At 43.5% G+C, this 13,691-nt stretch overlaps 1 protein-coding gene across 1 annotated transcript in view; it reads left to right on the top strand.

The window, feature by feature from the left end:
* The first annotated feature begins 849 nt into the window (after window positions 1-849).
* The window catches only part of SALL3 (spalt like transcription factor 3), a 19,882-nt gene continuing 7,040 nt past the window's right edge, over window positions 850-13,691 (top strand). The window contains exon 1 of the mRNA XM_075052158.1: window positions 850-1,120. Coding sequence (XP_074908259.1) covers window positions 1,042-1,120 — 79 coding nt within the window. The 5' untranslated portion in view covers window positions 850-1,041. The remainder of the gene's footprint in view (window positions 1,121-13,691) is intronic.

The raw sequence follows: 13,691 nt of genomic DNA, 5'->3' as shown, positions 1-13,691 counted from the left end.
TAAAGACAAGCATGTGAAGAGCAAGGGGAAAGAAAAGCGGCGCAAGGCACACGCACCCCGGAAAAAAAAAAAAAAAAAGAAAGGGAAAAAAGAAAAAGCATCCGCAAAAGTTTCTTTTCCTCCTGGGAAGAAATTCCTCACGGGCACACAGAAATCAGATGCCCTGCAGATCAACTTCTGGGGAAAGAGAGACCAAGAGAGAAGAGGACGCAGAGTGATGTGAAGAAAGAAAGGAGGAGGGGGAAAAAAAAAAAAAAAGCCAGAAAAGAGAGCAGAAGCAAAAGAAACTGAGAGCCGGGGAGCGGAGGGGGGGGAGGAAGAAAGAGCGACAGCAAAGCGAAGATCGTGACCTCCCCCAACAAGTGAACCTTGCACATATGTTGTGTAAAGTGTGTGCAAAACAGAGCCCTCCTGCGTGGTGCGTGTGTGTTTCGCTGCCGCCGCCGTTGCTGCCGCCGCCGCCGCGGTCGGTGCCTCTCGCAGGCGGCGCTGCCGGTGCCGGGGAGACGCATCATTTGGCGGAGCGAAGCGGCTAATTGCGGAGCCCCGTCCTTCATTTACATATGCAGCCTGAGTCCGCTGGAGCCGCGCCAATCCGCGCTCGCCCCCAGCACCATTAATCGCCATGCATTATTCACAATCATAATTACAGAGCCCCATGCGCGCTCCGCGCAGCCGCCCCAGCCCGCCGCGCACACCCCGCCGCACCGCGCACACCCCGCCCGGCTAATCCCCCACTCGCTCACCCACTCACCCGCTCACCCACTCACTCCCAGTTTGGTTGGCTGCTTAGCTTTGCCTTTTTTTTTTTTTTTTTTCTCCCCCTCTTTTTTTTTTTTTTTTTTTTTCCCTCCCGTGTCGTTGGGTTGGTTGCCTTTTCTGTTGTTGTTTGTTTGGTTTGTTTTGCAACTCGACTTTTATTTGCGAACAGTTCTTTCCAGCCCCCCATTCCCTCGTTCCCAATTCCTCCCCCCCCCCTTTCCACCTCCACGTCGCTGATGCCTCTGCAAAAAGCAGAGTCAAGACGGCTCAGTTAGCAGCATGTCTCGTCGAAAGCAAGCGAAACCCCAGCATCTCAAATCGGACGAAGAGCTGCAAGCGGAGGTAGTTTCTGAGCACGGTAAGGGCTCCCGGCGCCTCTTTCTCCTTCTCTCTCTCCTTTTGTGAGCGCGTTTCGGATGGAGATAGGTGGATTTATGGTGATGGTGAACATGGGAGCGCAATTACTCTGCAGCGGGAGAATGGGAATTCGAGCAGCTGGGGGAAGAGGCAGCGGAACTGAGAAGTTCGCAGTTTAGCCAAGTTTCTCGCAGCCCACCCCCTGACTAACCAGCCCTCCCAGCAGCTCCCTCCCGGCCTCCCGAGCGCTTTTATCGCGGCCGGGCTCGCCGGCGGGGCTCGGCCCTCCCTCCGCCTTCCCCCGGGCTCGGCCGGCCGCATCAGCCGGCACCCCGGCGCCGCGCCTGCCTCCTCCTCCTCCTCTCCCTCTATTTTTTGGGGTACCCCTTTTTTCCGAGCCCCCCCCTCTAGCAGAGCCTCGGAGCGGGCAGGAGCCATATTCCGTGTTCCCCTCGCACCGCCGGCAGGAAAGTTGCGAGGGGGGGGTGGACACACGACAGGGACCGGGGTGCCCTGCCCGGGGCTGCCGGCTCCGGGGGCGGGGGGGTCTCCCCGCAGGCCGGGGGCTACCGGGCAACCCGGGGCAGCCCCATCGCGGCCGCTGCCAGGGGCTTCCCCCCCCCCCCCGCCGACAACCCCCCCTAAAGGAGAAGCGCGTTTCTGCGCAGCCCGCTTAGGTTTGGGGCTGCCCCGACCGCTCCCCCCCCCGTCTGTCCGTCTGTCCGTCCCCGTTTGCCCCGGCAGGCGTCGGGGTGTGGGGGGGGGACGATGGCTTGGGGACCCCGGTGGGAGCGGGCAGGGCCGCTCGGGTGCGTGGGGGCAAGCGGAGTTGGTTTCATTATTTTCGAGAAGGTTGAGCAGCAGCTTTTTTGCCTCCCCCCCCCGCCTTGCCCTGCCTCCCCCCCCCCCCCCCTTGGCCTCCTGGCTTTGCTGCGACTGTAATGACGGTCAGTGGTAGGTGACACGGAGTGCCACCACCGCCACCAGCCCCTGTCGCGCCGGCTGCAGGCGGTGGGGAAGGTTATTTTCTCGCCCATCCGCCATTCCTCGCTCCCTCCCCACACGCAGGCACAGGCACACTTGCTTTTATGCAGCTGGGTTGCCCAGGCTGGTAGCGAACAAGTGTCCAAAGGTGGAAAGATTTGGGCCGTGGTGGCTCCTGATTTCCACTTCGCTGTAATTTTTTTTTGTCGAGAAGAGGGCTGCGGGGGTTTTTGTCTTCCTGCTTTTTGTTTTGGTTCGGTTGCTTTTCCTTAGTAGTCCTTGGCATTGCAGCGTGCGGAGGCATGCCACAGCCCATGCTCACTTTTCCTGGGCTAAGTTGAGAGCTTCCACTTGAAAGTTTTTCTTTTCCTCTTTGCACAGAGCCCACCGCTTGCTTAGTTTCTCGCGTAACCAAGTGGGAGCCCCGATGTTTTCTGCTTTCTGTGTAGGCCCCTTCCTCGGGTGCTTATCCCCCCTCTCCCTCCCTTGGAAAAGAAAAAAAGTCATTCTCCTGCCTCAAAACTATAATGACTTTTAAGTTGCATCTGTGGGGAGAGAGAGGCAGCAAAGTTGAAGCCCGAGGAGGATTTTGACTATTGTAGCTGAACTTTACAGCCCTGAAGCTTAAGGCAGCGTGATTCCACTTCATCAGGTTAAAACATCTGTCAGACTGGCAAATCGTTAAGCCTCCTGCTCCTTCCCAGGGTATTTGGGGAGCCAGGGAGGGAGTCCCACACCGTCCAGGGCTGCTAAGGGGGCTAATGCCAGCGCTCCGGGAAAACCCCCTCGGCTGGCGACAATAGCAGCCACACAGAGAAACGCTTCCTTCTGTCACAGCGGAGGAGCAAAGCAGTGCATTTTCCAAATTCGGTTTTTTTCCTTAGGAAGCGGTGGTCGTGTAAAGAAATTAATGCAGGCAGGCGGACGGGAATTAGTATTTTATTAGGTAAACAAGATTTGTTGAGGCCGGTCTCTGTTGGGGTGGGTTCTAGGTCTAAGAATTTATCACTGGCGTTATAAACTTTTGCGTGCTCCAAATCCATTTCGATACAGAAAAATAAAACCCCACTACTTCATTATGACACTCCTGGCGAGTTAATAAATTGAAAAAAATTGTTAAACTAGGTTTTTGTTTTGTTTTGTGAATCTTATCTATGTAGCCATGTCACCCGAGATTAGAACAAGAGATATGCTAAAAAGAAACGCTTGCATATGGTGGGTAGATTAAGGACAAAGAATCTTTTTGTCATGGAAATGTTTTTTTTTTCCCCCCTTTTTTGGGGGGTTTTGTTTTGTTTACTTCATCACATAGAATTTCTCACACTTGGTTTGTTTTGTATTGCCCTCAATGACTACATGATCAAATGAATGGATTTATTTCTGCCGAATGAGAAAGACAGTCTTTCCATCAAAAGGACTACATTGCATCCCAGTGAGGAATTTTAAAGCGTTATTATTGTGGTCCCTGAATAGCACAAAATCGGCTTTCACAGCAGCCCTAAAATGCAACAATGTAAATACTTTTCAGCCTTAGAAGGCTGTTATCAAAATGTGCTATGTTTCCTTTTATTAAAACATATTTTAATTAATAGAGTGAAACCCTTCATAGTTAACAATTAACAAGCTAAAGTAGTGCTGTTGGTTTTGCACTTTCATTTGAGAAATGGGAACAAGGTGGAGGCAGGATACAGGAGTAGAGGGCTATCTAGTGCACATTAGTGTAATGTAAATAATTTACACGTTATATTAGGAAGCCTAACGATTGCTATACGGAAAGCAATTTTATAGGCCAGATATAATGAGCGCTCCAAATCTCGTGAATTAAAACACTTCTTGTCAAGTCAGTGTTCTTCGTTTCTGTTCACAGCTGTAATCAAGCTATTGCTACAGTTCCTGGGCGTATTTTGCAACAGGCCAAAAATAGTTTGCACAGTGCAAGAATATTTGTCGTTTTTAGAAAGCAAACTGTTTAAGCAGTATTATTTGATGCATGTAGCCTTTTCACTAATTTGGCTGTTGATCTTCAAAGGTGGAAGCTGTTGTTAACACAAGATTAAGCAAATGAAGCTTATTATTTATTTAATGAAATAGTGTTTAATATCGCCTCTAAATAGATTTTATTAAGTGAAGCATTTAAAAATGAATGTCCCGTAAACGTAATCCTTGGAGTGAAGGGACATTCACAGTAGCAGAGAGAAGCCTGGCAGTTTGGGGAGCAGAATGGAAGATAAACATTAGGCCGGATTTTAAGTTGCCTGGTCTCACCCTAACTTTTGTGCTATCGTTACCACCGAAGTTTTAGGGACAGAACAAATAATTTTATAGCCAGCTTGGGCTACAGCATAACACAGCTGCATTCAAACAGGGCAGTGGCATGATGATGAGAAACTGTTGGAAATCTGAAGATAATTAACAATGTCATCAACTACAGATTTACACTCAAAAGCGTTTGAAATTCTTTGTGGAAAGTGAAATGCTAAAAATATATTTTTTAATAATTTCGAAAGCAAGTGTTAACAAACAGCTGGTGATGATCTATTACTTGAATAATTGCACTGTAGAAGAGTGAACAAAAGATACCTATTAAAAAAAAACCCACTTTGAGGTTACTAAATTAAAGATATGATGGAAATAATTTAAAACCAGCAGCAGCAGGACTCAAGTGACTGCCTGTAGAATACAATCATCCCAGTTTCTCAGTAAAATGTAAAGCATTGTAATAGCTGGAATTACATTTCTAATACACTTGCCTAATTCAACAGATTACAAACGAATCAGAATTACAGATACCATGCACAAGCTTCAACTCCGATTAATTTTTATATTAAACCACGGATACAGCGTTTGTATTTTTAAAGTAGGGATAATGAAAGGGGGTTTTTGTAATGCTGAAAAGTGATTCTTAGAGTGTGCAAGTGAGGTTCTGGGAAGGGCGATGACAAATGATGCTTTGGACTTTTTCGTGCAAAGTTTCTGGCAAAGATCTATCATTGTTTAGTGTGAGGTGGAAGGGATACCTTGTAGGGAACTGTGTAATGACAGTTTTCTAATGTGCCTTTTGCAATCTCTTTTTAAAATATTGGACCTGTTTCCCCCCTGCCCCCCACTCTTCAATACATAGAACACAGTCTAAACTAATGGATCTTTTCCATCCTGGGAAAGTGGGATTGGGCTGTGCAGTTTCCAGCACTTTGTGGCTGCACTCGGTATTCTCCTGGAGTATGTACACAGACACACATGCTCTGCTACAGCAACGACACAGTTCGCTGTGGAGCAGCCAGCTTCGTGAGTGGGTTCACTCCATCTGCATACACAGAGGGTAAAACCACATTTTGGAGGGACATTCCTATGTACAAAATTGAGGTTATTCCATATCGGTTAGATGCTATTGCCTTCAAAACTTGAAAAGTCAGAGGCAGCTATCAGTAAACATAAAACTTCAGTGATTTTTGCAAATGTTTGTTCTGAGGCAACTGTAGGAGAAGGCTTTTTGTTTTGAAAAATAAAGGCCAAATAAGTATTGCTCTAAATTGTCCCTTTGATAAGAAATGGCAATTGAAACTTTATATAAATAGTTTTGCTATTAAGGTAGAGACTTAACATTCAAACTGTGTAACATCTGTATTTGTCTAATTTTTAAAATACTCTGGTTTGAACTGTGTTAGCAATAGGAAAATATTTGGAATAATAAGGAAACTACAACGATCCGCCAATTTGCTGATGTATGTACAACAATGAAAGTAGACAAAACTGGGTCAGATTTTATCTGGTGGTGCTGATCTTGAGGAAGTCTTACCATCTCCTGAGGTAGACATTTAGGCTCATTTTTCAGAGTGGGAGGGAGGAAATTTTGAAAGGTGTTGGTTGAAATTCTGTGTAATTAAGCTATTAATATGCACACATTTAGCTGTTGAAAATTACTTCTCCTTGCCTAAGAAAGAGGAAAAGCTACAATTCAAAAAATGGGTGGCATTTTAAAAAAAGACTGAAGATAAACAAATTAATAACGAGTATTAGTGCCATTTTGAAAAATAGTTTGAGTCCTGGGAAAATTTTATGGATATCTTTCCTTCATTTGATTTCTTGACCACCAAGCCAGGAGAAGCGTATCTGTTGACTATCCATCAGTCAGGACATGAGTCAATCACTTTTGCTGATAATAAACCAGGTCTGGCATGACATTAAAATAGTTAAGTACTGACACATTTTCCAGAATAAAGCATGTAAAAATAATGTCTTTCGTAATACTGCATTTATGAAATGAGGGTAATTTGCTATATTTTTTTCCAGAGGAAGCATGAGTAAATCTAGTTTCAGCAGTAAATTTTGATTGAATTGTACATTTCAATGTAAAGGGCCAAAATCCTGTTTCCTTTACCATCTTAAAATTTCCCCACTAAATGTAGTGAAGGTTTTCCATTAATTAAAAAAAAAAGGGGGGGGGGGGGGGATTTAGGCCAAAGCACACTTTTAGGAGCTGGTTCAGTTATGGTGCTTTTGGACATAGAGTACATTTCTTCTTACCAGGGAAAACCCCTTCAAAATTGGGAAAGCCAGAAAACAAATTGTTTAACAGGGCGATAGAAAACCATAATGAAACACATTGTAAAACCGTGTTTCTTCGAAGTTGAAAGCGAAAAAGATAGCGGACTGAAGAGTGAGGTCTTCACTATTTCCGTGCTGTAGTTGGGGGAGGCAAAGTGAGCCCTTCCAAAACTCTACTCCCATTCCCCCCACCAAATCCAGACCCTAGCACCGGTTGAAAAAAGAAACCCCGAAACATTCCCAAACTTAGGCGCACCGACTTCTTGGGGAAGGCCGTTGACCTCTCGCAGGAGCCGCCGGCCAGGGTGGGGAGGTGGGTGCTGCCCCGGGTGGGTGGGTGGGTGCTGTCCCGGGTGGGTGCTGTCCCGGGTGGGTGCTGCTGGCCGGAGCTGAGCCGGGGAGAAGGTGGGAGATCGCGGAGTGCCAGCGAGCTTCCCCGGGCCTCTCCCTGAGGGTGGGTAGTTAGAAGTGCTTTGACAAGGCTTGCTGATTTAACCTTTGCCTGCTTTGCCCTGCCAGGGGTGGCCACTAGATGTCAAGCTCATAATACAATTAGTACATCTGTGCAGTTGACCTTGGCAGCACGGCTTACCACTGTTCTGTGAAGTGTTAACACTGAATTTGAGTGTTAACTAGAGATCCCTCGGAGTTTGCTACGCGCCGTACAGCTTATCAAATGCCCATCTAGTTCAGCACAAGTGTTTACAGTTCTTAAAGGAGGAAAAAAGGTTTCCTTTTGTGAAGCCCAGCGTCTTGAGCTGCTTAATTAACCCTGCAGGTGCCGCGGTATTTTTGTTGCCGTTAATCAAAACCGACTCGCTCTTCAGTGTTACAGGAGACCGCTTCTGCCAGTGCCATTTGATAATTTTATTTTATGGTTTTGTTGATGTAGCGATGTCCCAAAGCTGGAAATGATGAAAGCTAACGGATTCGTTTAGATCTTGACGTGCTTCGCTACCCCGTGCGATACTGCAGTATACGGCATGGTAAATGAGCAAAATGACCGAGCTGCCCAACTGGCATGGAATCACTTGGGGTTTGCTCTTTCAAGCACTCCTGCATGTGGGTAATTTTACTCAAAGGAGTCGTGCCATTGAGTCCAGTACTTGTAAGTTCAGTTTTGAGATGCTTAAGGAGATGCAGGATTGTGTCCTCACATTGGCTTCTGTTATTGTGAGCCTCCAAACACAAATTTGTCAGCGTTTCTGTGGTTGTTCAGAGAGTGGCCGGCTTCCTTCTGCAGGGTGTTGAGTTACGTAGTTTAAGATGTAGTTAATAGTGTAAGATGCAGTTAATTATATACTTTTCAAAATAGAAAAGCTATGGAGAATCTAGAGTTCTGCTTCTTTCTCCTAGTTCATTTGGTTTGTTTTGGTTTTTTCAATGTCTTTTTCATATCAGCTGTGTGAGAAGTATTGACGTCGATTTTTTTTCTTTAGGATTCCTAATAAAACTTGATGCGTTCCAAATAAACTTAGTTCCTACAAACATCGGCATATTTGTACACAGATTCTACACGACCCGAAATCAATGTATACATGCCATAACAGCCAACCGAATAACTGTTTGTATGATTTTGCAAAACATAATGCAGGCCTTATTTAATATGATATCTTGCACAAATATTCCAAACAATTTGTGAAGCTTGCATCTGTTCCACATCTGCATGCATGTAGAAAGGTGCCAGTGTTTGAGATAACGAAGTGCTTCACTGCACAGATTAGAAGCTGCAAATGTTTTAAACAGAATACAGCTAGTGCCTGTGCCACAGGTGGCTGTTACTTAACAAATTCTGAGATTTAGGCTACTGAATAGATCAAACCGAGTGTGCCAGGTCAGAACCGGGTTTTGCATAGCAAGAGTGCCCTCCACTGTTCAAATGCATACTAACAGCTTTTGTGGTCTGAGAAAAAGGACAGAAAATTTTTCTATTGAGTCTGGAATTTCTTCTACATTGTTAAACACAGTAGGGGTCTCTATTTGTCTCCTCCTGTTTCACAGCTTGGGCTCAGTATGTGATAATTCATCTTTCTTTATGGGATTCAAAGCTATCATAAAGAGTTAAAAAGAATTAATTTGCAAGAAAATAAACGTGTTCTAACAATTTAAGAAAACTTTCTTTAAAAGCTCCGTCAATTGTAAGAGACGACAAAGCTAAGGAAAAAGTAATACTGTTCTTCTCAAGGATCAATACGTTGTTACAAGGCTACTGTTTCCAAATTAATATAATTTTGAAAACAAATTTCCGTGGGTTTTTTGTTTTGTTTTGGTTTTTTCCACATATTTTCTTACTCTATCGAAATAGTGCTTGGGGAAAAAGAAGTCTGTATATCCTGATGATAGGAGTAGTAAATAATTGTCCTGTATCTGTGCGCTATGCTCAGAGTTTTATTTATAATACTGCTTGTTTAAATATACAAAAATGCTGTGAGCTGCACTTTGAAATCATTATTGGATTTGCACGTGAGACCATTTTATACATCTCTCTTCATAGTTAGCATTTTATCTTCAGCTGATGTTAACAAACTCAGTTTTTTCTGAAACTTCTTCACAGTTCGTACCCTGCTGCTCAGTGAAAGATCAGTGGGGTTTTTTTCTTCCTGAAAGAAATTTCTATGTATAGAAAATATTGTCTCGATTATGCAGCTCTGAATGTAGAAATAATTGTAATTCATACAACACTTTTCAAAGCTGCTTTCATTTGTATTATTGCCTATGGTCTAAAAAGGAGCTTCAGAAAATACTTTACTCACACCTTTGTTGGGTTCCTTTACGAGACACTTTTGTTTGAATGCTTCAGGAAGGTATCAGCAATTTGTAATAGAGGAAAGCCTAGCAAATGTTGATTCTCTTCCCTGATTTTATCCAAGTGTCTCATGAAGCATACATAATTTGAGGATTCTATGACACAGGGTAACAAAATACTGAATTGTCAGGGAACATTTGGTTTTAATAGTCCTTATTTAATATAATTGAAAAGGTGCTTTTCAGGTCATTTACATGTACAGAACCAGAAGTGATTTAAGTTGAGACAAAATGAAAAGATTCTGGAGCAAAGACGAAACAGAGGGGTCAACTGGGGCTTTTTCCAGACTGGGAGCAGTTAGCCCTAAGAAAGGGGGCATTTATTAAAAAGCATACGTTTTCAGAATTAGCCTGACTAGAATGTGATGTTTAATTTCCGTCCGCTCCACAAAAGTAGGTGGCAGCATTTTTGAAGCCTCCATTCGTTATATTTTCCCTCGCACATCAGGCAAGAGGCTTTCCTCTCACACGGAGCGGAAAGACATATGCCTGCGATAAAAATTCAGAACCGGTAAAGCCAGGTTTACAAATCCTGCGTGCGTGCGTGCCGTCAGAAGCTGTGGCGATTTTTTTCTCAACTCCACACATTTTCTGACCGTGACTGGAGGAGCCAGGGCCCTTTTTCACCCCTCTCCCTTCCTCTCGGATGGCAAAAAAGCAGGCCAACGCCATCCTCCCCGCAGCCACACGTTGCTCCGGCGTTCGGTGGGTGCACTCAGCAAGGGGTTCGCCAACCTCCCGCCGTCAACCCCTCGTACCCCCCTTTCGCTGAGTCAGCAGGGCACCTCAGCGGCTTCAGGTATCCCCATCCCAAAGTGACTTTCTCCAAAGACCTTCGTTGGAGTTTCTAATTTTAGGGCCAAACCCCGGTGATGCAAAGGGAGAGCGCTCCGCTCTCTCCGCTGGTCGGTACCTGCTTAGGAGCTCGCCCCGGGTACCGCTTGAGAGATGCTGCCTGCGATTTTTCACCTGTTTTCAGAGGGTAAGCTTTATGGGCTGTAATTCATCTTGCATCCCTTAGCAGCTTCAGATTAGTCTGTTAGCTGTTAGACTGCTAATGAGAAAAAGAAAATAACTGAGAGGTTATTAGTGGCTGAGATCCTGCCTGCTTGACAAAACTCCCATTCAACACCTTTTGTGTAACTAAGAACTGCAAAATTCAACCCATGTCTATAAGATTAAGCAAGTGCTCGATTAATTCCCCCAAAGTCCTTGAAAATTTTTACTGCACCACATCCTCACTGTAACGATAAAAATGATTGGATTGTTTCTCTTCAGGAAAAATCAAAAAGATTAAATTCTTCAGTGCTTAATGGATTTAATCACCTTGTAGTGTATCAGAAAATGAAAGCAAGCTATAAAACATAAGGAAACGTGGAAAACTGCTATGTTTTCCTGTAATAGGTACATGCTGTAACTGAAAACAAAAATTAATTTTTAGCTTAATATTTTAACATCTGAAATTTTTAATCATCAGGAGTAATGATAAAATTTTGGTATTGCTTTCTGTTGTTCATAAAGTGACTGAGTTTTAACAAATAACAAAAATGCCCTTTCATGTGGGGGCATATGCTTTTAAGCTGTACTCCCTGTTGAAGTCGGTGAGGACTTACACTGCAAAAGCAACAATAAATACAGAACCTTAGTGCTTTCATATTAATAAGTACTACTGAAAGGGATGTTAAAACCCTCATTTGTGAAGTGCTGGGACAATGTCCATTTCTCCAACAGACATATATATATGTATATATAGAGATAGATAAAAAAAATATTTATCAGGCGTTATTTTCAGTCTTGCTTTTCCCCCCCCGGAGTGCTTGTTTGGGGCAAGACCACAAAGACTGCTGTTTGCATGACTAGTTCGTGCTCTTTCAATCCCATTAATTTCAGTGGTGTTTCTAACGTGAGTAAAGGGTACTCTTTGGAGTAGGAGATGTTGGATTGAGCCCATAGTCTGTCATTCTGCGAAGCATCTTAGGACCCTCAGTGTGCTGTGCAGGGGATGTACCGTCATCTGTGGCAAAGCAGTGTTTACTTCAGTGCCATCTGGGTCACCTGCTTGCTTACCAGTCCAAGAAAGTGAAGCTTTGAGAGAGATTTAACTTGTCTGATTTCTTCAGAAGTGCCAAAATAGTTTATCCTAAATGGGAAGCACTGTGGTGAGGTTCTTTGTATGTCTACTTTGAAGTTGACTGGGGGGAGAAAAACCCTAATGACTCTCTAGCATTATTCTCTAAAATATTTTTCAAAAGCAGTCCTGGGATATTTCAAGACAGATAATGAGACGACTGTACTTGGGTTGGTCATTTGAAAAGTATTCTCACTATTTTTAAGGCTTGGGAGTTGAGGGAAGGAGGAATACAAAACAGAGCTGTAGGTCCCCAGTCCGTGTGAGCGAAGCCTGGTCGCCCTGAGATAACACAAAACCAGCCAGTTATTTCCTTGAGAACAGAGCTGAGCACTGATCATCTGAGAAATACCTATACTGCTGTGTGCCACTTGTACTTTTCCACGAGTTACATTTCAAACGCAAACTGCTCCCTCTTTGAGTTTATGAATTAGTACACTAGGCTGGTTATTATCTTGAAATGCTGAACAGGGCCATATCGATACCTCCTGGCAGTGGGCATCAGTAGTTTCAGTTTCTGTTGGAAGCTTATGCATTGCACATATTAGTTTTGACATACATGGATGATGAGACTGTCTTCTAGTGCAGAAAATAATACCTGTTTTGATTGTAAATGTTCACACTTGGGCTTGGTGATTACTGTACAGTGTCTGAAATAATTAGCTTACTGGTGTTTGATCAGCTCGTTCTAGATCAGAGGACAGCCATGTTTGAATGGCTGCATTGCGTGAATCCGTCACTAATTACTTAAACCTTTTGTGCAAGGTTTGTTTAGAGAAAGCTCTCCTTAAACAAAAGAATAGCAATATATAGATAAAAAGCTGGAAGAGGAGCCGCACAGTTTGCAGCTTCTTTTAGAATCAATCCTCCTTTGCAACCATGTCTTCATAGTAGTAGCAGCAGTAGTAGTTATCATAATAATAATAATAATAATGATAATGATGATGATGATGATAATAATAATAATAATAATGATAGGCAACTCTTACCCAGCTTGCCAAGGTTTGGAAATAAGCACTGGAAAACCTTCTCAGCGAAAGCCTTAGGAGAGACGTGGTCCCTCTGTGTGTGGTTGGTACTACCCACCTGGGGACTCAGTAGATTCTGAATAAGGACCAGAGGATCAGGCCCCCAGACTGTAAAAATGTAGATCTGTAATGTAAATAAAGATTTGTTTGAGTTGTCTTAGTTCGGAAAGACTCTGGAGAGAGGCGAGCGTGTTGGGTGCCTCGCTGGTCTGTACTCCACATGCTTTCGCTTTGCAAAAGCTGAAGTACGGACTGAAAATGTGGTTTGGAAACCTGTTTTTTCACTTACTCCTTTGGGAAGGCTTTAGGTTTTTCAGCATACGCTTTAGGATACCTGCGGCCAGTACACTCTTTCTCTGTGGTGAATCATGTTATCTTCTGTGATATTTTTGTAACATAATGTGATAGTTAAGTTTCTACCGAAGCATTTACAGTAAGGATTAGTCTAGTATTGTCTAGCAACAGCTATATATTATCGACCTTAACCCAGACGGTGTAACAGCTTCAGCACTTTGTGTGGAAGTCCAAAATAATATTTGACTGTTTTCAGTTGCATTTTATTCCACCCTCCCAAAAGGAAAAAAAGGAAGGGAAAAAATGTAGCGGTACTCGAAGAAGAATTTTCCTTTTAGCTAGTAAGTACAGTAGAACTTTGTGTAAATAATATTTAAAACTAGGAAAAAACATTCAGTGATCACTTCTCAAAAGAAAACGTATGTCTGTTTTATCTAGTGGCAAGCACTGGATATATAAATGTATAAATATATAGTGTCATCTTAACAGTTTTTTGAAGGTACAGTTTTGGAAGGTACAGGGAAATAATAAGTTTGAGATGCCCTACAAGGCCAGGAAATAGTATTCAGGGCACAGATTTATCACCTTTATCAGACAAAACTCCCGGCTGAAATCTGTAGGGAGTTTTAGCTCAGTGAAGACTGAAAGAACTGACATGTAATTTTGTCAAAAGTGATTTTATAGTTAATGTTCTGTAAAAACCTCTTTTTTAAAAGTAACCGAAACAATCTCAAGATCACACTTTCCTTTTATTTTGCACTACTACCTTTTCTTCATAACTGTTTCTG

This window comes from Buteo buteo, chromosome 20 (assembly GCF_964188355.1).
Source record: "Buteo buteo chromosome 20, bButBut1.hap1.1, whole genome shotgun sequence".
In the NCBI taxonomy this organism is placed as follows: domain Eukaryota; kingdom Metazoa; phylum Chordata; class Aves; order Accipitriformes; family Accipitridae; genus Buteo; species Buteo buteo.
Note: the sequence above shows the minus strand (reverse complement) of the source record. Positions and strands in the feature narration are given on the sequence as shown.